General features: G+C 38.7%; 1 protein-coding gene across 1 annotated transcript in view; it reads left to right on the forward strand.

Annotated features, from left to right (window-relative positions):
* Nucleotides 1-21,715, forward strand: part of IFNGR1 (interferon gamma receptor 1) — a 25,661-nt gene extending 3,946 nt beyond the window's left edge. Inside the window, exons 2-7 of the mRNA XM_062490104.1 lie at nucleotides 6,117-6,231; nucleotides 6,618-6,790; nucleotides 8,192-8,340; nucleotides 9,013-9,184; nucleotides 10,213-10,328; nucleotides 16,534-21,715. Coding sequence (XP_062346088.1) covers nucleotides 6,117-6,231; nucleotides 6,618-6,790; nucleotides 8,192-8,340; nucleotides 9,013-9,184; nucleotides 10,213-10,328; nucleotides 16,534-17,025 — 1,217 coding nt within the window. The 3' untranslated portion in view covers nucleotides 17,026-21,715. The remainder of the gene's footprint in view (nucleotides 1-6,116; nucleotides 6,232-6,617; nucleotides 6,791-8,191; nucleotides 8,341-9,012; nucleotides 9,185-10,212; nucleotides 10,329-16,533) is intronic.
* Nucleotides 21,716-26,088: the final 4,373 nt, after the last annotated feature.

Genomic DNA, 26,088 nt, shown 5'->3' on the forward strand with positions numbered 1-26,088 from the left:
GCCAATTTTGTTTGATATAGATCAAATTGAAGTGAGGATATAAATGGTTAGGAGGACCCTTTTGTCATGATTTAACCTAACCCCAGGCAGCTGCTTGTTCACACCATTCCAGCAGGACTGGGGAGAGAATCAGAAAGTAAAAGCTGGAGAACTCATGGATTGTGATAAACATGGTTTTATTGGGAAAGCAAAAGTCACACACACAAGCAAAGCAAGGAATTAATTCACTGCTTGCCATGGGCAGGCAGGTGTTCAGCCATCTCCAGGAGAGCAGGGCCCCATCATGGGGAAGGGCTACTTGGAAAGACAAGCACCAGCAGTCCTAATGTCCCACACTTCCTCCTTCTTCCTCCCACTTTGTCCTGATTGCGATACAGTACAGAAGGCGATACAGTACAGAAGGCGGCAATACCTTGGCCACTTGCCAGCGTGTGTATATTGCCACGGCTGTTAACAGAACATTCCCAGGCACACTGCTGTGAGGTGATAAGAAGTACAGCAAGCAGTGAAAGCAGTGAGCCCTGGGCTCGAATATAGTCAGGAAAGTGAGCCCCAGAGCAAGCACAGGAGCCTGCTCACTACTAGCTAAACAGTACTAACACTTGTAAATTCAGTCTAGTACGTCCCAGTCGAGTCTGTTGCTATCTCAAACCCTTTGAATTCTAAGTTGGGCACAAAACAAACAAAAAAAACCTAATGAAATTCGGCCTTCAAAGAGAGACTAAATTATTTTTATGTTACTTTTTATCTTAGCATTGACTTCCTGCATTCTGAATCCATCTTTCAGGGTGTTGGTTGCCTTTTTGCCACTTTTTTCTCTCTTTGGGGTTTCTTTCAATGCATATGGCTGCAGAATACTGGAGAAGCATTCAAAAGTGGTGCAAATTTATCTGATTTTTTTCCCATTTCTTCATTTTCATGGGTTGTGAAAGCTACAGAGAGTGACTTTTTTGCATTTGTGAAGTCATCATAACTACTAACCTTTCTGGGTGCAGTTAAAGTGAATTATGTGAGCTCAGGTTCCCCATGGGCCATTTACATTAGTGTTGGATTGAATGATCATCGTGGGCCATTCCAACTTAGAATATTCTGTGAAACTATGAGCTGAAGCATCTGTAGGTAGAGCACAGAACTGGTACAAGGCAGGTACGCCTTTCCCCATCAGGGGTCCAGAAGGGACCAACTGGTTGCTATTGCAGCTGTCTGTCTTTAAATGATGAGTTAAATATGATTCTATAGCAAAATTCAAACTGTTGTTCATCTTGGCCTGTTGAAGTGGATTATAATTATTTTCCTATGATGCGTCACTTGGGGATTGTAAGGATTTGTTTGTTTTTAATGGAAATCCAAAAAAGAAGCAAACTTTCAAAATACATTTTTATTTGTTATTTTCTCACAGTTTGTCTTTCCAACCTTTCAGCTTGTGCTTTCAGTCTTTTTCAGTGCCTAAATGATGTTTAAAAGTCCTGAATGAATATGACCTGAATGAACTTTAATGGCTTTTAGGGCTGCTGTAGTCTTGGGTGTCTGCGGCATAAACTCTGAATTGTGGATGCATCAAGCCCTCTTCTGTTTTGTGAAGTATTGCACTTCACCTGAATCCCACTTGCATAAGCTGATTAATCCCTCTAAGTATACAGTAATGCCAGAATGAGGGAAGGAATTTTAGTCTTGCACAAGATACAAGTATCTGCTTGAAGGCTGTCTCATTTTTACATCTCAGAAATGTCCACTTCAATGAATTAATTTTTGCTTTAGGCAATGCATTGCCAAGGCTCAGTGAACAGGTAGGACATCTACATATATACAAAACATTAAGTGCCTCCGTATATGCTTTAAAAGTAGATTTTACTGAGTATATGGCTGCTTCAAACTTGTGTTTCTTTAGTACTTTCCATAGGTAGTGTTGTTCAGGAACACTTACGTACTCAACAAGAACGTCAGGCTTTAGGCTGGTAAAGAAATCTTTCTTTATGTCTAGATGGTTTACCAATGTCTGACCTTACTGAGATTTTTGAGATGTGCAGTGGTTGGTTTTGACTCGGGGAAGTGAATGTATGAAACAAGTTAGACTTCTTCTTCACAAGCTACATTTGTCTTGTAGGTTAAAACAAACGTTTTATACCTTGATGATGTACACTTCTAAAGCAGAACTACATCATATATTGTGCGCAGGCAGTGGATTAGTTCTAACGTTTATCTATCTTAGTTTAAGAAGACACAGATAGATACACTTGTTTATGGTACTCTGAAAAAAACCCTCCAAACCAATCCAACATCCACCTTACTTCTTAGCGGCCTGAAATCAAGCAGCAGCAGATACTTGCAGTAAAACAAGTCTTTCAGTGGAGTTTGGCTTTTAATTTCCTCCTGCGTGTATTTCCTTCTTGTCCGCTATGCACGTTTGCTGAAGATGCAAATGTCTACTAAATCTTAAATATATTGGTTGAGATAATTGCACATTGAGAAGGTGTTTGATAATGTATATGCACATTCATGTTCCACAGTAGTCACACCTGATGAGATCTTTGCCATCAGTATGGCAGCAATAGTTTGGGTTGTTTGCATGTTGACAGGTAAGTACATTTCTGTCCAAGTTATAAACTGATGTGAATTTGAGGTGTGAATTTGCTGAGATAAACTGTGGCTGTATTTCCACATCTGTTCTCTGTTTAATGCTAAACTTCCTGTGGTCATGCTTATCTTTACTTTTACCCTTCTCTTAGTACTACCTTTGCTTTCCAAAATTTCAGTTCTTTATCCTCAAAATACAGGCATATTTAATTTCTTTTGGCACTCTTAAAATAGGTGTATCTGATTGGCCTACCTTTGCCTCCTGGTTTAGGGCAAATTTGGGAAGAAACTTCCAAAGAGTCCCTCTAGAAAGCAGATTCAAGTGGCCTCTCCCCATACCGGTTTGGAAAAAAATTTCCTTGGAGAAAAGTCGAAAAAACTATTTATTTATGTTCACAACCATAAAAAATTAATAACATTATACAATAAAAACTCTTTCTGTTCTGAAGAGATGGTAAATTCAGAGGGAGTCCTTGTCATGGGGTGTAACTCAGCTCGCTCAGTCTCTTATCAGTCCCTCCTGCACTGGGAAGTGCCATGTCCCAGCCCCAGTGGTCACTGGTGTGAGCTCTCAGTATTCTTCTGGTTTTTCGGTCCAGAGTAGGGCTGATCAGTTCCAAGAAAAAGAAAAGCCACAGTCCAGGGAACTTCTCTGCCTCAGCTAACTAAAGAAAAACTAACTAAAAAGCAAAGGAGAGCTCTTTCATGCTGTCCCTGCTGCAGGCAGCACAGTCCATGAGAAGGAAAGCTGAAGTTCTTAATCTTTGTTTTTCAATACAACCACCTCAGACATTCCACTGCTTCTTCTTCTCCCCCTTTTCACTCTCAGATCTAGCTTTAAAGGTGCAAAACTTAATTCTGGGCTAAACAAACAATTGGAGATACAATTCAGCATCATATTGTCACCGCAGGACAATTCCTTTATTCTATGGGTGTAGAGCTGTTTCCTGAAGTTCCTTTTATGCATATATACATTTTAATTTCTGTGAAAAAATTGTTCTTGCTGTTCTCCGTTGGCTTCTCAGCAAGGCAAGATGAACTGCAGATGGGAATCACTTTGAACTGGACACAAACTAGAACTTGTTGAGTTTTCTGTGTCATGCATTATGATATGATTTGCTGCTCAGTTTTCTTCTCTCTTTCCATGCTTGCTGTCTCACTGTTAGAATTTGCGCCTTGAGTGTTACTGCATTTATGTTTATTATAAATTAAAAGGAGTTTTATGTTTAACGATTACCTTCACGGCACTAACTGCTATTGTCATCTTCCACTTGTGCCTGCAGAACAGCATAGGACATGGTGAAACATGTTTAGAAAAATGAAAGCTTAATTATGGGTTAAGTTAAGTAATGTTTACATAAAGTATTATGGCCTTTTAACTGGCAGTATGCAGAAACGGCATCTATAAGGATGAGACACTAGCGCTTCAAAAATCTGCAATGTCCTCTGTGGTCTGCACTCTTGATGCTGGAGTGAAATGGGACTGTGGTGTCCCCAGGCACTGGACTGGACTTTATGGAGAAGAAATGATTAGAAATCAGCCAGCTGAGCAAAGGAGCTGTGAGCTAGACAAGGAAGACCATTTGGTTGGCTGTCTCTGCAAGGTCTTGAATGCCTTGAGAGGGTAGACAGCACCTCCCAGTTCAGTATCATTGGCAAATTTGCCCAAGTTGCATTCAGCTCCTGCATCCAGATCATTAGTAAAAATACTGAACAGAACAGGCTCTAGATCTGGGCCCCAGGGAACACTGCTGGTCCCCATCCAGGTGCAGCCCCATTCACAGCAACCCTTGGAGCTCTGCCCTTCAGCCAGTTCTTCATTCGGTATGCTGTAAGCCTGCATATGCCAACTTGTTTGGAAGAACACAGTGAGGGACAGTATCAAAAGCTGTACTACAACTGAGAAAAAGTACATCTATTGCCTTCCCTTCACCCACTAGGCAGGTAATAAATCAGTTAAACAGGACTTTTGCTTTGTGAACCCCTGTTGCCTGTTCCTGGTGATTGTATTGTTCTTTTAATGTCTTTTGAGAGCACCTGGCATGATCTTCTCCATAATTTTTACAGGTCCTGAGCTTAGGCTAACAGGTCTGGTTTCCTGGGTCTTTCCTCATGCCTTTATTGTAGGTTGGAATAGTGGCTGGCTTCTAGTCAGCAAGGACCTCCCCAAACCTTAGGCAGATGATGGAGAGGTCCTACTGTAATATTTGCTACCTCCTTCAGTGCTCTGGAGTCAACCCCTTTTGTTAAGCGGTTTCTTTTGTGTAATAGTACACAAAAGTTAAAATTTTGTAAGGCTATTTACACTGTGGCTTAAAACTGTATATTTGAAGTAATGTTTGTGTGTTTTGGCCAGTCTGCGTGCTTGACACCTCTTCTGTCAACTTACCTTTTTTTTTTTTTTTGCCTAGTGATTGTGAATTTGATGATTATGTTCCTTTTTTTCCACTCTTGTATGTATTAAAGCATAAACCACAGAAGCATTTGCAGAGTTATCTGTATTACATCTGTCAAACCTCTGTGGTCAATAGGGTATCTCAGCCTCTGTGTATTACTTTCAGTAATGTGTTAGATTTGTGGTCTTGTTCTCAGGATGTGAAAATGGTTTACTTTCCTGTCAGAGCAGGTCAAATAAGAGTTCCCACAACATTTTGTAAAAGCCACATTAAGAATACTAAGGATGCTGAACTAGACACCGAGAAGCTGAGTTATAATAGTTAAATTCAGTTGAGTGACCTTCATTTCTCTTCCTGAGTGTCATGTGGCAGCCTTCAACAGTTACAGGATCCTGTAATTTTCCTTTCCCTGCAGCTGCTCCCTTGATTATCCTTATTGTGGTTGCTGCTTTAAACAGATACTTGCTGCACATGGCAAACTGTCAGTGTTGCTTCTTATTTTTGGATTGCTTTACTAGATTACTTCTGATGTTGCTTGTGGTAGCTGCAATGTTCAAGTTCCTTACAAATATTTGTGGTTTATTTTGGTCATTGCAGCTCACTGAAAATACTGCTGGAGTGATAGAAGTATCTCTGTTAGAAATTCATAGGGAATCCAGGCTTTCCCCAGGAGGCCTGTTGTATTTTGGCCTTGATACTCCAGCTGTGGTACCATCTTCCAGCCCATCCACTCCAATTCAATTTCTGAACAGCAAGAGAAATATACAGGAACTGGGCTAATCTCCTCTAATTTGAGTAAAGTCTTACAACCTGTCTTGCTGTTATATCTGTAGAAGAACCAACACGGAGGTTGGTTCATCACTGCTTATGGACCTGATTCAAGCTGTCTGATGGACTTGCTTTCAGTGGGCATGGGTTATCTGACATTGTTGCAAAGAGGGCAAAAGCTGTCTGCAGGAGGTGTGAATAATAAATCAGCTTACAGGGCTCATAGGTGTTTGTACTGGTGACAGACTAGCTCGTTTGAGGAAAGTATGTGTGAATTTTATGTCTAGCATGTTGCCTCATCCAAATAATTTAGAATTTGGCTGTTCTTGTGTTTGCAAAGGTCTGTTTATCAAAGTGCAATTGTTCTCTTCATTCTAGTGCCTTCACCAATGGAGATTGTAGTAACATCTGAAAATTTCAAAACAGTTTTGCATTGGCAGTACCCGCCTGTGCCTGAAACTCCTCATTTTATTGTGGAAATCAAGCCTTACAAGTAAGTTCTTACTATTTTGTTATTTCCTATACCTGATAATCTCTAGAAGCAGTTAGTCCATGGTAAATTATTTTGTTTCTATATGGTGAAGTCACATAGGGTGAACATCACCCAAGGCAAAATTTGTCAAGTAATAGGATGGTTGAGATTGGCAGGGATCTCTGGAGGTCATCTGGTCCAAATTCCTTGTTTGAGCAGGTCATCCATGATTGTGTCCAGTTGGCTTTTGAATATCCCTGGGGGAGGAGACTCCACAACCTCCCTGGGCAATCTGTGCCTTCACAGGTCCTGGCCATGCTTACAGTTTGTTGGTATTGTACAGGCAGCGTATTGTACAGAACTGTGTAGTTGAAATTGTGTTAACTATTACTTGATCTGTTTTACAGTTTAGGTTACTATAAGAATGTCTCAACCTGTGTGAACACTTCAGCTCATTTTTGTGATATCTCAAAGGAAATATGTGACCCTTATGTATCTCATTGGCTTCGAGTTAAAGCTGTTGTTGGATCACAACAGTCTGAATATGTTGAGGCAAATGAGTTCATTTTGCAAAGGCATGGTAAGTAAGTATCTAAATTAGCATTGTAATTTTTTTCCAAAAATTTAGGGAATTAGTAATTATTCCTTCTGCTCTGTTACTGCATTGGATTTGGGAATATCTTGAAGCCAGGAGTCCAGGATGAAATGAAGTGTGATGATTGCTTAGTAGAAACTTAACGGTGCTTGTTAGCTCTGACTCTGTGGTGTCTGAGTATTTGTTATGAAATATTTAAAGGCAACAAGGTGATGCTGATGGTGCACTCTGAATCATTCCCATATTCCAGACACCATTTTAGGGTAGGAAACTGTCACCAGACAACATGGACCTTTTTAGGCATCTCTGCAGTTGCAGTGTCTTGCTTGACACTAGAATGCCATGTACTGATAGCTTCAGGTATTTAGGTACAACCTAGAAGCTGTAACTGGATAACTGAGTTACTAGTTCTTCATGTAAATCCTTCGGGCTGCTTTGGAAAAGGTCAGTCTTTAACATCAGTAGTGTAAAAGTAAGTTCTGTGTCTACAATCCAGTGTGGGAGGCCCTGGCATTATATGGGCAGTGCAGGGAAATGTAAGTCAGGAAAGATGGGAGACTTCTTACCATGTTTGCTCCATTCCCAACATACAGCTTTCAGGGAGAACCTGGCCCATGAGATTCTGTCTGACTTAGGCTATGCTTTAGCTAGGACTGGATTTCTGCATTGCTGGAGCTGAAGGATTCCCTCTTTGCTTCCTGCTATGATTCTGTTCCCACTCGGTCCCATGACTTGAAATAGTGGCTGGTTTCTAGAGTTTGACAAAGGGGCACAAGTCATGGTAGTAATGCTCAGTGTGACAGTTTCCAGAAAATTGGTAGCCATGTATGGAGAAGAGAGACAAAATCCTTTTCCCTTTGAACAAGAAACTCGTGTTCAGTCACAAGTCAGTCATTAGACGCAAAAAATTTACATAGGCCATTGCCATGGGAAATCCAAAGTTTCTAAATGGTGCTCATGATGAGATTTGTTTAGCTTTTCATATAGCCTTTGTTTTAGTGCAGTATTAGGTGATTTATGGTGGGATCTAGTCAGCAGGGTCTTGTTTTTGATTCTCATTCATGTATATGTTTAATTGCTGTTATTTTTTTCTGTTGTCAGCTGAATTTTTATGGCCTTATGTGTGTAGGAAAGTTAAATTGCTTAACAGTGAAATTCTTCATGGACAATCTGTTTCCATTTTAGAAACTGAGTAGTTAATATATCCAAATCCCTCCATTACTTCTAAGCAGCAGAGAGGTCTTACCACAGTTATGCAATATTAACAGCGTGGAAATAAATATGTAATTTTTCTCAAATCTCTGATTAATTTTAGAAAGCTAACTATAAATACCATATTTTATGTTAAAAGCTTTGGCCTAATAGCAATGGTGCAATGTGTTGCAGGAAAAATAGGACCACCAAAACTTAATCTCTCAAGACATGGTGATAAAATCCTGGTTGATATTTACCATCTTGTATTCCCTCTTTCGTGTATTGAAGACATTTATTCAAAGCTTCAGTACTTGGTGACTGTTCGGGATAGTAAAAATGAGGTAGGTTCCAAAAGTATGATTTAAAATTAAAAACACTTGTTTACCTTAAATGCCTATGACATGTGGAGCTAACAGATACCAAGAAAAATGTTGAACATCTAAATTGCTGAGTGCATTACAATGAGATATGTGAATGAAAGGGTTTTATTTTAGTTGTCCAGATGAGTGTTTACAAAAAAAAAAAAAAAAAAAAGATTATTGCATTAGCTGTACACAAGATAAGTTTTACTCAATCACATGCTGCTATTTCTGCCTACATGCCAAAACATTATTAACTGAACTTGTGCACCTCACTTGTCTAAAGAGACATGCCTTTTAGAAAAATTATCTTTCAAGGTATTTATACCAGTTTATTTATCAATCATGGAGGGAGAAAGTGAGGAAAATTACAACAGGTGTGTTTACTTACTTAGCTTTTACGCATCTAGGTACAAGTTTTATAAATGTTAATTTCTACTATGAACAGCAGGAATTTTAGCTGCAAAATACCATGCTCTGATCAAAGACAACATCTTAAGGTAGCCAGTAAGATGATGGTCACACAGCTTTTGCAAGGCTTGTGGGTGATGTAGGAAACACATCTAGTCGTGTTTTAATGTTTTTGTGAGTGATGCAAGATGGACTGTAACATTGCTCTAGTGAGTCAAATTATATATTTTCCATTTTTTTCAGACTGAAGAGCTCTATGAGGACAACTGTACAATGCATAAGTGTAGCCTCAAAATCCCAGTTCCTACTGAGAGTTCCACTTACTGTGTTTCAGTCGAAGGAATTTTTGATGATCTGATGGTTGGCACTCCATCAGAGGAAAGTTGCACTTCTGTTCCTCTCAACCAGACATTGAGTAAGAGGATTCTAATGCTGTATTAAGAACATACTGAATCTGAAGACAGATATGATCTAGCAATTATTTGATGCTTGGGTTGTCTTTGGGAGAATAGAGAAAGTAGGAAAAGCTTAGTCATTCTTTTCCAAATGCACTTTGACAGTTCTGACCTTTACAAATCATGAATTATTTTAAAGTGACCTTGCATTTTTTGGGGTGTTTTCCCTGCGTTGCTGGTATCACAAAACCTATTTTTATTGCACATGAGCACTGGTATAATTAAAAAATCACAAATGGATCATTCACTGAGCCATGTGGTTTTTATAGACATTGTCACTTCTAGCAACTGGGTTTTTGCTCAGCTTCATCACTGAGGATGATGTGTATAGACATTTAACTGGAAGCAAGTATGAACTTATGGTCATTAAAAATAAGATATTAATGTCTTTTTCCTAATTAAAGAGAAAAAAAGGCAGATAGTGACCCAGATTTATATCTCTGAACCTCTTACAAACATTGTGGTTGTACTTCATCATGGCCTGTAATTTCAGCCAAGAGATCAAATTGACAGAAACAGTTTTCTTTAATGTTCAGGAGCAGCTGGATGAGGGAGGGCATTAAGGAGAGTCAGACTAGTAGAGTCCTACTAGTAATTAAGTATTCTGTGTTTTAGAAGATTTCATGTTTTACTTTTATTGTATATCAACTCTGTGTAGTTTTGTCAGTTAATATGCTATCACATAGAAAGTGTACAAATCTCATCATCCCCATCTGTCATCTCTAAGGAACAAAAACTAATTGCAAAATTCCTTTGTTTCTATAAAAACGTTTACATAAATTGAAAAACTTCTGTCATTCTAATTTTTATTTGCTCCATATAAGTGTTATAGATTAAGTTTTCCTAAGTGAAAAAAGATAGTAGATTGACAAATTCACAAATTACAGCTAAGCATTCTGAGCTATTAGAGTTTCTGAAGTTATTCTAAATGATACAGCAGTGGTTTGTTTTTCCAAAATTCCTAGTAGATTTTGCTTTAACTTCTTAGGTACACATAATATCATCATTCTGTGTGTTTTTATTGCGATCTTGACTGTAATACCGACAGTATATTGTGGCTGCAAGAAACTAAGGAAAAGCAACATACAGCTGCCTAAGTCTTTGGTAAGTACTGTAACTACTATATGGCAGTCTTTTGGGATTTTTTTTTGTTGGGGTTTTTTTGGCTTTTTTACCATAGTCTCTTAGATATTTAGAATTTATGCCAGTCTAATCTTCTGATAGCCTTTGCAACCAGATGCCTCAGTTTTTTAGGGCTAGACTTCAGTCTCTCTAACTGAAGTAGCAGTAGTTGGTCTAGTTTGAGAACTTGGTTGTTAAAAACTGTGTGTGTTTACCTAGGCAGGTTTGTGATCAGTTTAGTAGCAGAGACACGAAACCACAGAATCACTGGCATGAGAAGACACTTTTTGAGGTCTTCTACTCAAAGCCTTTTGAGCAGGTTAGTTGTGAGCATATCCAGATGGCTTTTGAATACCTGCGAGGAAGGAGACTCCACAGCTACTGTGGGCAGTCTATTCCAATGTTAAACCACCCTCACAGGTTTTCTTACATTCAGAAAAAATTCTATGTGTTTCAGTTTGTGCCCATTTCCTTTTTCTCACAGCACAAGGAACTGTGAGATTCCTTCATTAAATGGTAGTATTGGAGTTCTGCTAATTGCTACAGTTTTCTTAGTAATGTGCAGAGTAAGGGGAGGGAGTAATTGTTCTGTAGGAAGAGGGAGGAGAAGGACATGCAGATGTCTGTTTGCACCCTGAGCAGTCACAGGGAAGAGGGGTCAATAGCTGTTCTGTGTTAAAAAATTCCTGTAGCCATCCCTGGGAAACAGAATGGGTGTTCCTTAAAGAGCAGCAGCGCTCCTTGGTCTCATGTCAGGCAGGAGTGGAGTATCTAAGAACTACTGTTGTGTAATGTTCTCTTTGAATTACCACAACTTCGAAGAGCTGCCACCTGAGGCAGTAGTAAACAAATCAAGAGTATCTTCTCAGTGGATCGAGGAAGTCTCATTTATAGAGGGAGTAGGCAACAATCTCTGATTCCATGTTCTTCAGTTTCAAAACCCTTTAAAATTACCTCTCCATAGTCAATACCCAAGATCCCTCTGGAATCTGAATTCTTTAAAATAGAGTATCAGGAGATGAGATTGCTCTGACTAAATGGAGATATCCAAGCCAGAGGTGTTCCCTTTATAGGAAAGCAGTGATCTAGTCCACCAACTTGTGCAGCACAAGATGATTCTTCTTATTCCGAAATTATATGCACTTCTGGTCAGACAAAATGCTTTCTAAAATTCCTGTTTTTTTTCCATGGACTGATGCAGCCAGGGGACTAGTTTGGAGGCAGCCATTCACACTGCAGGCTTTAAAAAAATCAGAAGAGAGAAACGTCTCTGACATCTGCAGCTGGGCTCTCATATCAAAACCCCCAGGCCTGTAGAGATGCTGGGGACCTTTTCATCTTCACACCAGTGTGTACTTCTCTGATTATGTGACTTCATGTCCTTTGTACACTCAACAGTAATTTCTGTGAGCAAAAGATGGCTCATGCAGGATTAGAGTGCTGTGCTCAATGGATCCATAATTATTTTGGCTTTCTGGTACCACTGTGATATCCCATCTAAAGGATGAAGAAGCAGAATATCACAAATAGAATGTGTGCTCCTCTACACCTGTGAGCTTCCTGATGCATGCTCCAACTTCATGCTTGAGCTCACCTTATAGAAACTCATGTGTGTGCCCATACTCTTATTTTACTGGGCTAGATGTTACTTTGTGGTTCCTAGGTTCCAGTATGGTTCACATGCTACATCATATTTAATTGCTAAGAAGCCGAATGAAGCCTATAACTATTTATAAATATTGTTAGCTAGGTGGTCAGGCACTGAGACAAGCTCCCCTGGGAAGTGGTCACTGCCCAAATCCTTTTTAAGAAGCATTTGGTCCATGCTCTGAGATGTGTGGTTTAACTCCTTGGTTGTCCTGATTGGTGTCGGAAGGTAGACTCTGATTCTTGCAGGTCCCTTCCAAATCAGGATATTCTATTTCTGTCCATTTCCAAAGAAGTCTCTAATGACAAATATAAGTTGTAGAGCTCATAGAGGTAATTTCAATACAGGTAATACGAATGCTGTGGGAATGTAAAATAAGTAATCAATAACTTAAGCATAATTATTTCATGGTTGATCATTTAAAGTAATGAACAAACAATGTTAATATAAATTATAAGTTTAATTATATGACATTATAGACTTAATGGCAGTTGGAGCCTATCACTGACCATTGGATATGTAGTAGGTGTTTCTTTCTGTACAGGTTATGATCATTGTTCTTTACCTGAGCTTGTCTGAAAATAAAACATCTAGGGAGTTTTTCCATCTGATAAAAGGCTGGGCAAGATTTCCTACCTTAGGGTTGCTATTTTTCAGTGATCTCCTTCCTGGCAGCTTTAAGTAGATGCTAAAACATTTGAGTGACTTCCAGCAACTTGGAATTTCCCAACAGAAGGAAAAATAAGAAAGAGTAACCATCAAGCAGCTACCTTTGCAAGTCTTAAATACTTGGAGAAAAGAAAAAAACAAACAAACAACATTGCCTAGTAGAGCTCCAGAGCTTTTATATTGTTCTATGCTGTTTGTGACTCCCAGGAATTACATATCAGTCATATCTTGGTCCTACTTCCACAGTGCAGCTGTCATTTGGTATAGGCAGTGAATGATTGTCTTCATCAGAAAACATGTTTGTTTAAATATCATTATAAACAGTAGGATCCTACCAGGAATATGCATATGTGAAATGGGACAGATTCCTTTACAGCACTTTGTGTTAGTCTTCTGCCTGGATCGAGGGAATCTGATGTTTCAGCAGTTCAGCTGTATTTAAAACTTCCTTTCTTTTATCTCACAAAAAGTATTACAGGAAGCTGTATCTTTCCACCCATCTTCAGTCATTTCAGTTTGTCCTGTGGTTATTCCTGTACTAGATTTTTGTTCTAAGATTTGTGATAAGGGCTTACCCACTTTTAAAGCAACCTGACCTTAATTTTCTGATATGCTGTGGGCAGCTCTCTCTCTGCTTTAACTTCCCTGTCTTTTTCTTCAGCATCTTTTATCTTTGAATGGTGGCAAGTATTTTTGTGAGTAGAAAACATCTACTCTGTAAGAGAGTGGTGAAAATTGAGTCTTGCTTAAGCATCGTTTTCTGTTAGTTGCTGATGCTTTTTCTGATTCTGACAGGAATGACAAAGCTGTATTCTCTTTGTAGAACACTTAAGGATATTCACAAAACATTTGGGATTTCCTTTTGCAGTTTTTTTTTTTTAATATAGCATATATTTTTGATGTGGAGAAATTGATTGGTCCTATAAATATTAACTGACCCTTGCCACAAATAATTGTCATCTTACAGGGGAGAAGCTGCTTCATTACTTATGTGAAAACTTGTTTTTTCCCCCGTGAGCATCTATAGGGGGCAGTGATGTAATTCTTCTCTTTATAAATGTATACAGCATTAATGTTTTGTGGAAACATGCAAAGACAATGAAGATTTTTGGCATCATTCTAACATTTGAAATGGAATTCTCAAACATTCATTCAAGAAATGTGCACCTGAAAATAACTTGGAATTCATAGGTGGACACCTCATTAGAAAAGGAAGTTAAGAAAGATTTTGTTAATTACCTTAACTGTTACGGATTCCTTGGGCCACGTCATTTATTTGTGTCCTTGAGCCTTTCAGCACTGTGTCTCCCAAATCTCTGGAGACAGTAAAAGACCTGAAAGCTCAGGTGCTGTTATTGGAGACAAGAAATTATGAGAATACCTGCATGTGCCACAAAATACTGCTGATACCTATCTTAAGATCACTGGCTGTCAGTTTGCTAGTATTAGGTAATCTGAATGAAAGAAAAATATTAACTTACCTATTGTAAATACTTTTTTTCCAATAGCAGTCATATCTTAATTACACTTGTTACTTAAGATCTTTTGAAAGTTACTGTAATAAGCATTCAATTACTGTAATAAGATGTGATTCTTATCTTTGAAGCTAGAAACAATTGCATGAGTTGCTAAGTTGTCTTGTAGTCATGACTCAGTGACTCTTTAAAAACCTTTGGTACCGGGAAGCACATGGGAGTTTTCTCTTCTGATCGCTTCCTTCTTTCATGAATGGGAATAGGAGTGTCTTGGTCAGAAACTTGTCAAGAGAAAAATGGGTTTCCTTTTTTGAGAAATCTTGGATGTAGCTGTACAGAGAATATGTATTTTATTTCTTACTATTGCCAGCACTCACTGTGAAATGCTGGACCTGTGTAGAAAGCAAGGTGATCCCTTAACACATTTTAGGACTGATTTTTTTTTTTTTTTTTTAAATTGCTGCATGAAAATCCTAAAAGGACAGAAACAAGGACTCACTGGGTTTTGTTTTTTTACTTCAGTTTAGTGTGTACTGGTATGGGGAGAGATGGAAAACTAAAAATGCAGCTTTTTGCCATGGTTTCTGTAATACTTTGTTGTAATTAATATTCCTCAAGTATTCCACCTTACACAGAGAATTACCTTCTCTTGTCACTTGCTGAGTGGTTATTTGAGTCAGATTTTTGCTAGCCCTGTCCTCCTCCCCAAAAAAACCCAAAAAACCAAAGATGCTGGTCCCTTCAAGATCAATGTTGTATAGCATAAGTACCCACTATTTTGGATATATATCCAATATAGCTGTGTAAAAAGATTCTCAAAAAGTACAGTAATCCTTTAAGGTGTTAACATCTTCACTATCAGCCCATTATTGATTGTAATCTGTTACTTGCAACTAACTTTTAAGCATCTGCTTCTTATGAATTCTTATGAATTCTCATGGAAATTACTCTGAATATTCTTTATGTAGTGTTCTGTTTCCTTATCAGAAGATAGAGATCCAGAGACACTGATTGAGTGGCATTCAGGTTGTCAGGAGCCACCTGAATGTGCTTTTCAGTGGCAGCCCTTGTTTCCCCAGGGGATTGCCTCACTTAAGTGATGTTCACACAGCTGTTTGGAAAACTAACTTAGAAAACCAGTAACTGTTCTTCAGTGAGTGTTTGCTTGACTTGTGGTAGTGTTTGTTGTTTGTCTGGTTGGTTTTCCTAAATTGTAATGCTTCTATTGATCCAGCCTTAACCACAGAGTAGCATCAACAGGTATCAGGGCTACTGAGGGATAAGATAATGGGACTGAAGTGAGAAATTAAGGCAATTTCTAATGAAGTCAGCACACTCTGAAGGTATGAATGTAAAGCTACAGTCTTAAAACCTTTTGATCAGGGAAGACTCTTGGAAAGCACAGACAGATTGGATCATCTGGTTTTTGATGGCCCTATCAGTTCTTACACTAGTAACAGAATAGTGTAAGACTTTGTGCTTTGTGCCTATTTGTAATTTTTCTTAATGTTATTTTACTTTGTGTTTCTTCCTCCTGTATACATCTGTCTTCCAAATTTGCCTCCATGTGAATTTTCAGGGAGATTTTTTTTTTGCAAAGTATCTGAAAAAACAGTGATTGTATATTTTATTAAGAAATTAATGTATCTATACTATTGGTATTGTGTGATACACACATACAGTAAATTATGAAATTTGTGAAAGGACACTATTTAACTCTTTCTCCCTAGGCATTATGTTATCTTTAGGGAACACCATCAAATAGCTGAAAATCTACTCTACTTTGTTTTTCATGTGTATGTACTCTTGAAAGATATTAAAAAAAAAAAAACACCCAAAGAATCTAAGCAGCCTCAAGGCACATTATAATTGTTTAAAACAAGCTGGAGTCTTGGCCACTGAAAGAATTCATATGATCAACCTGCGAAGGAATTTCAAAGTGAAACATTAAAGTTTGTTGCAGCAAGGATGGACTGCTTGGTGGCTCTGTGAAAGTGGCTCTCTCCTGGTTGAGACAGGTGCCAGAAATTATCACAGCCACTGTAAGTTGTACTCATTAGCTATAGAGTCGGAAGTTTTTCCCTAGCTAGAAGAGTGTCACATCTTTTTCTTCTTTTGCCGTTTCCCTCTATGTTGGAAACTTCAAAATATAGTGGGTGACATGAAATGGATTGATCCTTGCAAATATGCTTGCCTAATGAAAGCATTTTTGAGATCTTGCCTACACGTGTTAATGGTATTAATGGTGTTAAACTCATGGACATATGATCATGCCAGATTTTAATTTTGCAGTAATTGGTTATAATGATGTTAAATTTGTTATTATCAACTTACATATTTTTCCAACTTTTTAACTCAGAGTTGTTGTCTTTTTTTTTTTTTTTCCTCATTTAAGGTCAATGTGATGAGAAACCTGAACACAGGTGCCTTACTGGGACCAAGATCAGAGGGGAAGTATTTATCTGTACCATCAGGCCACCTGGAGTTGCCAGTGACTGGTGAAGTAACCTTGCTGGAGATAGAGCCAGAAGAACAAACTGTTAGTCCTGTGAATTCCTGTGATGGAGAATCTTCTGTCCCTTCCCCAGAGGCACCAGACAAAGCTGAAGAGGTGTCTGTGCAGGAAAGCGCAGAGGAGGTCTCTGTTGATGCTGATGAACAAAATTGCAAAGTAAAAGAGAGTTACTTTGTTTCTGAAAGTAGCCAAATGGATATATGCAGTACATCTTCAGGGTCAGAGATTTCTCCCACAGAAACACAGCAAACAGTCGTTCAGAGCAGCTGTTTCAAGTTTTCTGGCTATGACAAGCCTCACGTTCCATTACATGGGTTGATGATAGATGTTGGTGAAGAACAGCCTGTGAATGCTTACAGGCCCACTGAGTAGCCAGGATAACTGAAGTGCTTAACCAGAACTCAGAAAGAAAAGCATTACTGAAGATAATGGAAAGTCCAGGTTAAATTGTGAACATCTACAAGTTGTACTTGTTCTGATCAGTACACAATTGAATAGAGTACCTGAAAATGGCATAAAAAGTGTGGGGAAATGTAATAATAACAACTTTTTGAAATGCTTTTATATATTATATAACTCATTATTTCCTGTTTGAAATAGTGCCGTGTTTTTTAACAATACTCTGTAGAAAACATGCCATCAGCTATAAAACAGCAGCTGTACCATTATTCACTTCTGCTTCAAATCCTGTTCAAAATTAGTTTAAAGCACATAATGCTTAAGAAATCCTTCAGTTGATTATGATAGACATGTGCAAGAAATGTTTGGGAGTTTTTACCATTATTGGAGGTATCCTCTTTCTTATCTTTTTCTTTTGAACAGTGTTTTTATATTAAATTAAATGCTCCCATTTCTTTTAAACGAGACTATGCCTATAAGCTCTTCCTATATATCTGAGGAATTTTGTTCCGTGTCTAAGAAGTAAGAAGTAATGGCCACAAACTAAGAACACAAGAAGATCACTTCAACATGAGGAAGAACTTCTTTGTGTTGAGAGTGGATGGCAGAGCACTGGAAAAGGCTGCTCAAGGAGATCATGGAGTCTGCTTCTCTGAAGACATTTAAAACCCACCTGAACTCATTCCTGTGTCACCTGGTCTAGGTAACCCTGCCTTGCCAGGGAGTTGGACTGGATGATTTCCAGAGGTTCCTTCCAACCCTGACAAGTCTGTGAAAGTACCAGTTATTTGTAGTCTTTGCTGTTAGCTTCAGTACAGCAGCACCCATTAGGATCACCTAGTGGTGTGAGTAACCTTATCACATTCTGGCAGAATATATTGGCAAGCTGACTGATCATCACTGAAAAAAAAAAGTCCAATGGGTGGTTTCACAAATTCCTTAGAAAATGTCCTCAAAATTCAAAAGCCTGCTTTCTTCTGGGACATTTTTATCCTAGTTTTTAGAGCAGTATGTTCTTTAAATAGAAATCATTAAAACTTCTTCCAAGCATGTTTTCTAGAAGGATGAAAATCACCGCTATTTCCCCCCTTTTAATAGCATAACTCAAGAACTATGCAAAATCACCCTCTAAAAATACATCTCAAGACAATAGAAAAATAGTGTGATTAAGTTGTACTTCATAACTTTTATTGTCATCTGACAGCTTTCTGAATTTTGTATCATAGAGATTGTAGTTTTGAAAACTGAGGAACAAGGCGTTTATATTTTTATATTCAAGTTTTTCATATTGAAATCTATGTAATCCATTTATTTCTATTAAATCAAGATTTGATGGGTATTTTCTATTTGTAGAAAATGTTTAGAGCAATTATTAATGAAGTTTAATTCAGGAAAAAAGAACCCTTTATAGGTACAAGTTGGTCCATTTACACAAAATTGTGAGTTTGTTTTAAAAGAAATTTTTGTCGGTTATATTATCAGAATTGCTGTCAGGTGGTTTTAAAGGAAAACCAGAGTCATAGTACTTCTGTCCTTAAATTTCTCAGTGACATGAGTCACTTAAGGCAAAGTTAGTTTATACAGCAGTTTCAGGAGTGCTTCTGTTTGTATCTATCAGGTATTGACCACAATAGTATAAAAGCTTTAAAGCTATTTTTCCCATCTCTACTCACAGGAAGGTAGCAGATTGGTTAGCAGGGTTTTGATAATTTTAGGAAACACCAAATCAAGTAGATGAATTTTGTAGTTATGGTGTCATGGAAAGCCCAATTAGTAATTGTTAACTGGCTGTGATTTGTTTCTGCATTATATTCAAACATGGTGAGACCCCCTAGCAAATTTTTCCATGTTGTGTTCTGGGTTGAGTTCCTAGAAGGCAGTGCTTAGTGACTTACTGCTTAGGATGCACTAATATGCAGGCCTCCCTGTGGCAGAGGTGCAGAAAATAACACTTTTGGTGTTACAAGAAGGCTTTTTGAAAATCTGCATTAATTGCTCTTGAAACTTCAACTAAACTGACTTTCCAGGTAGTAATGTGGTTCGCCACTGAAGCTCCTAGCAGGCTGTCTGCTAAGTAGATGAGCAGCTGTGTCATGTGCAGAGATTGTAGGTGACGTAATTTCTCTCTGAGTTTGGAAGTTTTTTGATTAATATGAATTGCAGTAAATACCTCAGGAATTTATAAATGTCAGAGGAGTGTTAAACTTGGCTCTGAAGGGATAAAGAGGGCATTAGAAACTGTGAAGTTAGTCTTGATTTTTGGGAACAAGTTTCTGACCAGGCAATTTGCTGACTATTTTCTTTGCAATTGCTCAGAGTATTTAACCTTACACTTGGTAGTTTGTTTGCCTTCTGTCAGACTTTTGTCAGAAAAAAGGGATAAAATGCTGATGTTGTCCAAGAACATTAGCTCTGGCAGTTGTTGGATTTGATGTATCTGCCTCAAAACCAGGATTCTGTTAGAAGCATGTAATTGTTTTTTAAAAATAGATATGCATTCTTGACAGTGCATTAGGAAACCCTACTGCTGTTAGAACTAAGACTCAGCATCTTAGATTTGTGTGAGCAGTGTTTCATTGTTTTGGAAGATTTTTCCTTTGGTGACACACTGGAAGGGGAATGCAGATAGACACATTTTGAAACTAGGTGACTGTCTCAGGTTCTTTTCTCTTACCCCTGCAATACAACGACATTGTACATTCTTCTGAATCTTTAAAATTACATGGAGTCAGATGTGAGTAAAGGGACCAGCCAGGAGCTAGGATATCATTAAGAACGGTGATGTTGAGATCAACAAGAAATGGCACAAAAATATATCATAACATGTGGGGAAAAATTTGGCATGGCAGATAGTCACATGTACTGGAAAGGCAGTGCTATTTTAGAAGCTGAAAATCAAGAACAGCGGTATAAGTGCTTTGTACTGTATCACATATATATATATATATATATATACACAACAGATCTGATCTTGGAATAAAACAAGGTTAAGTGTACTTTTTAATCAAAATTTCTGAACTGTAACTACAAAAAGCCACTGAACTAGCACCATCCCTGCAGTTTGCCTTGTGTGTGCTGCATACTTGCCTAGCTGGCACAGGGATAGTTTAGATGTTTAAATTTCTCAGACCAACTTACAGCTTTTGTAATTGTGAATAAAGAAGCTTAAGGGTGTACAAAGCACAGGTTTCTTTTACTAGCTGTGACTAGCTGAAAATGTGAGGCCATAGTAAGAGGAGGATGTCTTTCTGGGTCAGTAAGTTCTGTTACCACCAGTCCTGTTTTTAGCAGTTGCCTGTAGTGGTATTGAGAGCCTAAGAGTAGGGCAGCTCATGGTGGTAATCTCGGTTTGGATACAGTCCAGCAGCTTGCCATGTGATGATTTCTTGGGTTGGGAATGGAAATGCCTTTCCAGCTACAGCTAGTTAGCCTTGCTTTTGCAGTTCTGTAACAGCAAATATCTGAGCAATATGGTTGGGAATCTGTCAGGTAGTATTTATCTATACATTTTCACCTAGTTGAATTAGTTTAATTGATTAATATTCTTGTGATGAAGTAGTTTGCTTGAGCTTCTGAATATTCATATGTAGCACCTTGATCCAGAATATGAAAGTGCCTAACATACACTGAAAATAATTTAATATTCATGCCTTTTATAGGCCTATCAGCTATGCAGTGTGACACACTTACAATGTTTTGCCACTTCAGACCTTTTCAGCTGATTATTACTCTTGTCCTGGCTGCTTAGCACTGCTCCCTTCATCTCGCTTAAAGATGATTTGGGTGATGATGTAAGACTCCAAAACATTACATCCTGTGAAAGAGAACTTCACAGAACTTTGACCTCATATCTGCCAACATTTCTAAGAACTTCTTTAGTTCTTGAATAGGCATTATAATCTTTATTATTAGATCTGCGATTAACAATGAAGTCTTGTGGCAGTACTGTGTGCTGGCACAGAAACATCAAATCTGCTTTTGTATGGTTTTCTACAGAAGTCAATAATGTTGTTAAAAAAATAAATTGTCAAACCTCCTGACATCTGTGGAAACTAGAGAGCAGATAGACTCCCAGTTGCCTGGAACAGACTCACATGTTTTTATGTAATCCTTCACTAGAAGATTGCAGAAAAAGAAATTTGCATGAGAACCTGTTTTTCTCAGGGTTAGGAATAGCCAGTTGCTCTAAAGTGGTTCCATGTAAACAGTTGAGTATTAATAAGTAAGAGATGTTGTACTTCGCTCAAATCAGTAGTTTCAGCACATCTTTAAAAAAACAAAACACAAAAAGCAAAAATACCCAACGAAAATGACAAACCAAATACAAAGCACCTTTATCTCAGGAAAAGGTGACCTGTATAGATTTGTTTAGTGTGATTACTTTATAGTTCAGTCCTTTAACTATGAAGTTCTTGTTCATTAATACTCTTTCTATATTCTCTAAATGGATGCTGGGCTGAAATCTATAATGAAATGCCTGTAAATACTGTAGATATTCAATGTTTTAATATGTAAATAAAAAAAAATCTATGAAGAAGAATCTGTGTCCTTACCTCTTTTATAACTGTTAGCTTTTGTTCCAAGGACTAAATGTGCTTTTGAAGCTTTCTCAGTTCATGTTAGTACTTACCAAGTGTATGCCTGGTCGTTACTGAGAATCCTAACACTGACCAGTCCGCTGACCATCTTCATCCTCAGCATTGCAACTTCTCTTCTGCCCTTTGATGCTCTTGATGCAGCTTGCAGTAACTTAAGTCCAGTCCTATTGCTTCAGCCTGGGGCTGCTTCCTTATGTTCTATTGAAAAATTACAGACAAGGATCAAATGGTCAAACTGTTTGAATTGCTACAGAGAGAGGAAAGCTGGCCTTCCTTGAAACTTGCTACTGATCATTAGAAGTTTAAATGCTCATGGAAGTCTGTTTGTGTGATGTTTTAATTTCTGCTGTCCAGCCACAGCTTAAAAGCAGAAAAGTGTTATAAGCGGAGCAAACGATGAGCAGGCACGCCAAGAGGTTCTGCCCACCAGCTTGCTATGTGTCCTGAAAAACTGATGTTGCAGTTGTCAAATCCTTGTAATGTGCACAGTACAGCACTAAGATTATTGACTCGATGCAGATTTTTTTCTGTGCCAACATCGCTTGAATAACAAAATCAAACACTTATATCACTTCAAAAATTCCCTTTCAAAGAGAGTAAATACAATCCTTTCAGACTGACAATAGAGAGCGAAAAGAGCAAAAATAAATACACTTTGTTTTCTTTCTGGGCATGACTGTTTTGTGGCATATTTTGCAAGTTTATAGTGGCTCAGTTAATTGTAGGAAGAATGGAGGAGGGCATGTGCAATTCCATTCCAGAAGCCAAGAACTGTAGTGTGCTTTCTGCTGCCAGGTTTGGTAAGGTTGAGGCCTGTGATATGTGATTTAAGTGTGAGATAAGTTGAAACAAGGAAGAAAGGGTTGCAAAACCTTGCCTGAATGGCTAGGGGGCAGTGGCAGCAAGGAGGTAGAGAGTATTTTTGCCGTTTCTCGATCCCTTCTTCTATGTGGCTTCATCTCTGGTATCACTCTGGCCTTATATCAGCTTTCAGTACAGTACCACTTCATACTCACCCCCCAAATCTGAATAGAAATTGCAGTAAAGTACTGTGAATTTAGGTGGTGTATTACAAAGAATTTGCCAATTGCTTCAGGGTGTGCAGCAAAACTAGCAATTTTATTTGAGATACACCAAACTTAATTTAAGACAAAGAATATGAAAAAAGCTTTCTTGTCTTCAAGATCACAGGGTGATCTTAATGGTTAAACAGTCATGTTGCAGTAGAGACTCGAAACTAACACCTCTGAGAAGTGTGAAAACCAGTTAAGTGTGAAGGGTCCTGTCTTAAAAAGCTCAACACACCGATTCCTGAATGTGCAGAGACTGTCCACGCAAGATCTTCAACACTATTTGTTAAGGAAAACAAAAAAGGCTTGTAAAACAGGTGTGAATATACAAAAGCAGGTATTTGAAGATGGTGGTGTTAAAAGATTATTTTAAGAATGGACTTTCTGGTCTAGAGTTTGCACTCCTTGGATGATGGAGAATGATACTGAGAATTCAAAAGACAATCACAGAGCTGAACCACAGGCTAGAAAGTGTGATGCTTACAAATTTCTCCTTGCAGACAAGATGAGTGGAAGGCAATTTCTCTTTTCTTCTTCTTTGTATTTATTTTTTCCCTTGGCCAGGGAAACCCCTTGAGCTTGCATCTTTCCAGGTTCTATTGCCCAAAGGAGCTAGCAGAAGTGTTTACTCCTTCTGCAGCCCCATTTTTGATGACAAATGTGGAGGCAGACATCCCGGTTCTCTGTGTCTTTTCCCATGTGCAGGCCTGCCAACCCCTTGCCCTTCTTGTGGGATGTGCTGAGTCAGCCCAGTGTGGTCTGGACAAGACTTTGTGATCAGATGCAGAGGCTTTGAACCACTCCCTGCAACAAGAAAATAAGTGTGTGGGTCATATCCTACCCACACTACTAATATTTCAGGAGTTGCCTCAGCTGCCACTGGTGGCAGGATGCCAGAGAGCATTGGCGCTATCAGAATTGAGCCTTTCTTTACTTTAGTAGGTGGATCAAGAAAGCACAAGCAATATTTGTGATGTACCTCTCCAGTTTTATCTGTGCGTTCTGTTGGCCGAGGGAGTACTTGGCACCTTTACTAAGCCATGAAGATTACCTAAGAAAAACTGACAAATTCAGGAATATTAATTTCACATGTCTCCAAGTTGGTAGTTTTTTGTCTGCAGATGATTTGGTGAGGGGTCCACAACCTAAAAAGTGTGGGCTTAAACAAGGTACAGCACTCCTTAGTGGTAGGAAAAAATAAAATTCTATGGCTTTACAATTAAGAAAAAAGGACAATATTAAGGGAACTTGTTATTTAAATAAAAGACTTGGAGCTATTTTAGGCTTTGGTATTAATTTCAGTTCCTAATGAATGTTAGTGTTGGTTACTAACTTCCTGGTCAATTTAGTGTGTTGCACATTGCTAAATAAATACTGCATGTGCAAATGATGACTTGCTACTTTTGAGCCTACAGCAGATCATCACCTTTGATATGGTCAAAAGTGTCACTATGTAGATGCAGTTACAGCACTGGAATTTTGAACTGCAGTCTTTAAAATGTTGACCCGAGCTCTTTAACAGTGAGAGAAGAAGTCTGTGCCTGTGGGCAGGGAGCAGGGAAGGCACACACTGTGCAGTGAAAGTCTGCTTTGCTTCCTCAGAAACTTCTCTGTAAGAACTCATGTGATGCAATATCTCTTCTCTACAGAGCAGGGAAATAAAATCCAAAAAGTCCCTCCTGCCTGACTGTAGGGGTTTTCCTTACTTTCATCTTAGTTTTTGTGTGTACTGTAGTGATTCACTTTCCCAGTCCCCACTGAGCTGTTGAAGGGCTGTCCTGCTACTCCTGACACAACACAAGAAGCTCCCCTCTCTCAGAGGAAGCTGGATCCCTTCAGCCAGGAGAGGTGGCACTCAGGAGAGATCTAGTTGCCAAATATAGCAAACTGCTGCATTTGCAGAAATGGCAGACTTTTGTCCGAAGCTCCCAGTAAAACCACAAAAGACATCTGTCATAAATAGCACCAGAGGAATCCCACTAGGATATGCAGGAGGAAACTCACATTAAAAGTGCTTAACTGTGGGACAAAATTGTCACTAGCCCTATGGTGAGGCTGGACTGGATGACCACCAGAGCCTCCTCCCAAGACAGGTTTTCCTCTGAGTCCACACTGGCTGTTTAGAAAAGACTGAAAACTGGCTCCAATTGCAAATAGTCTTTAGGTCTAGAGTAGCATGAACCACCCACTTTTTCTATTTTTGTGTGAAATTCTACACATTGAGAGAGAATTGCCTTACCTCTGCCAGTTACTAGAAGTATTCTCCTTATGCTTTGGGTTTGCTTTCTTCATCCTCCCACATCCTCATCCAGGCATGTAAGCAAAACCCACTCACATCTGCTGCAAATACCAGACTCGTATCTGAAAAGCCAAAGGTGGTGCTTTTGGCACCAAAGTGGCAGTTTTGGGATTACATTTTCTCCTCTTGTGTATGGAAAACAACTCGTTCAAGAGGCAAAAATAAATAAAAAAAGAGTAACAAGGATGTGGTCATTTCAAGTGAGATGAGTCAAGCAGCTTTCAGCAAAAATGTACTGAACTTTTACCTCTGTGTAGTAACAATCCATCCTCAAGAGAAACAAAGCTGTTTACCCAGCATTCAGATAGGTTTCTGTTCCAAGAATGGAAGAAAATCTCATACAGATGGTTTTCTGTGTTGGTTCACAAAAATGTCAGTTCTACTATTTCATAACAGTTTGGATCACAAAGATGCTGCAGTGTAAGCTAGGATGATCAAGTGGCATAACTACTTGTGGGGGTTCTGCTGGGCTAAGTAATACATTTTAACTTTCCATTTCTTCATAAAGTACTGTTCAGAGTACCCTTAATATTGTTTATAAAAGTTCTCTATTTTCAATAGCATTGCACTGTGCATCATCCTGTGTTCCTCAATAGTTTGCATTCTGAAATGCACTATATACACTATATACATATTCTGTGAGACTCCAGACATATATGAATGTACATGTCTGCGTGTGTATGTGTGTGTGCAGCTGGTCCTTCTTGGACTGCAGTGATTTTTAACACACAAAGCACTGAAGCAGCGTGACTGAGGCTGATGAGTAGCGTAGTGTTACAGGTGCTAATAAGCTGCTATTGGAACAGCAGCTGTTTTAAGGACAACAGAAATGAAAAGTTACTGATTACTGCAGAATGCTGAGCCCAGATGCAGATAAAACACTCTGGGAGTGCAGTGCAAAGGAAACCCTGAGTTTCCCCATATGGCAGGCATTTCTTGCCCCATTTCACCACATTGAACAGCAGACTTTTCCAAGCAAAACTGACCAGCAGGCTGGCCCTCAGCTCTGCTTTCTTAGGAGAAACCACCATCAAAAGTAACTTTGACAAAGGTCCACGCTTCAGCTCCT

This window comes from Cinclus cinclus, chromosome 3 (genome assembly GCF_963662255.1).
Source record: "Cinclus cinclus chromosome 3, bCinCin1.1, whole genome shotgun sequence".
NCBI classification, from domain to species: domain Eukaryota; kingdom Metazoa; phylum Chordata; class Aves; order Passeriformes; family Cinclidae; genus Cinclus; species Cinclus cinclus.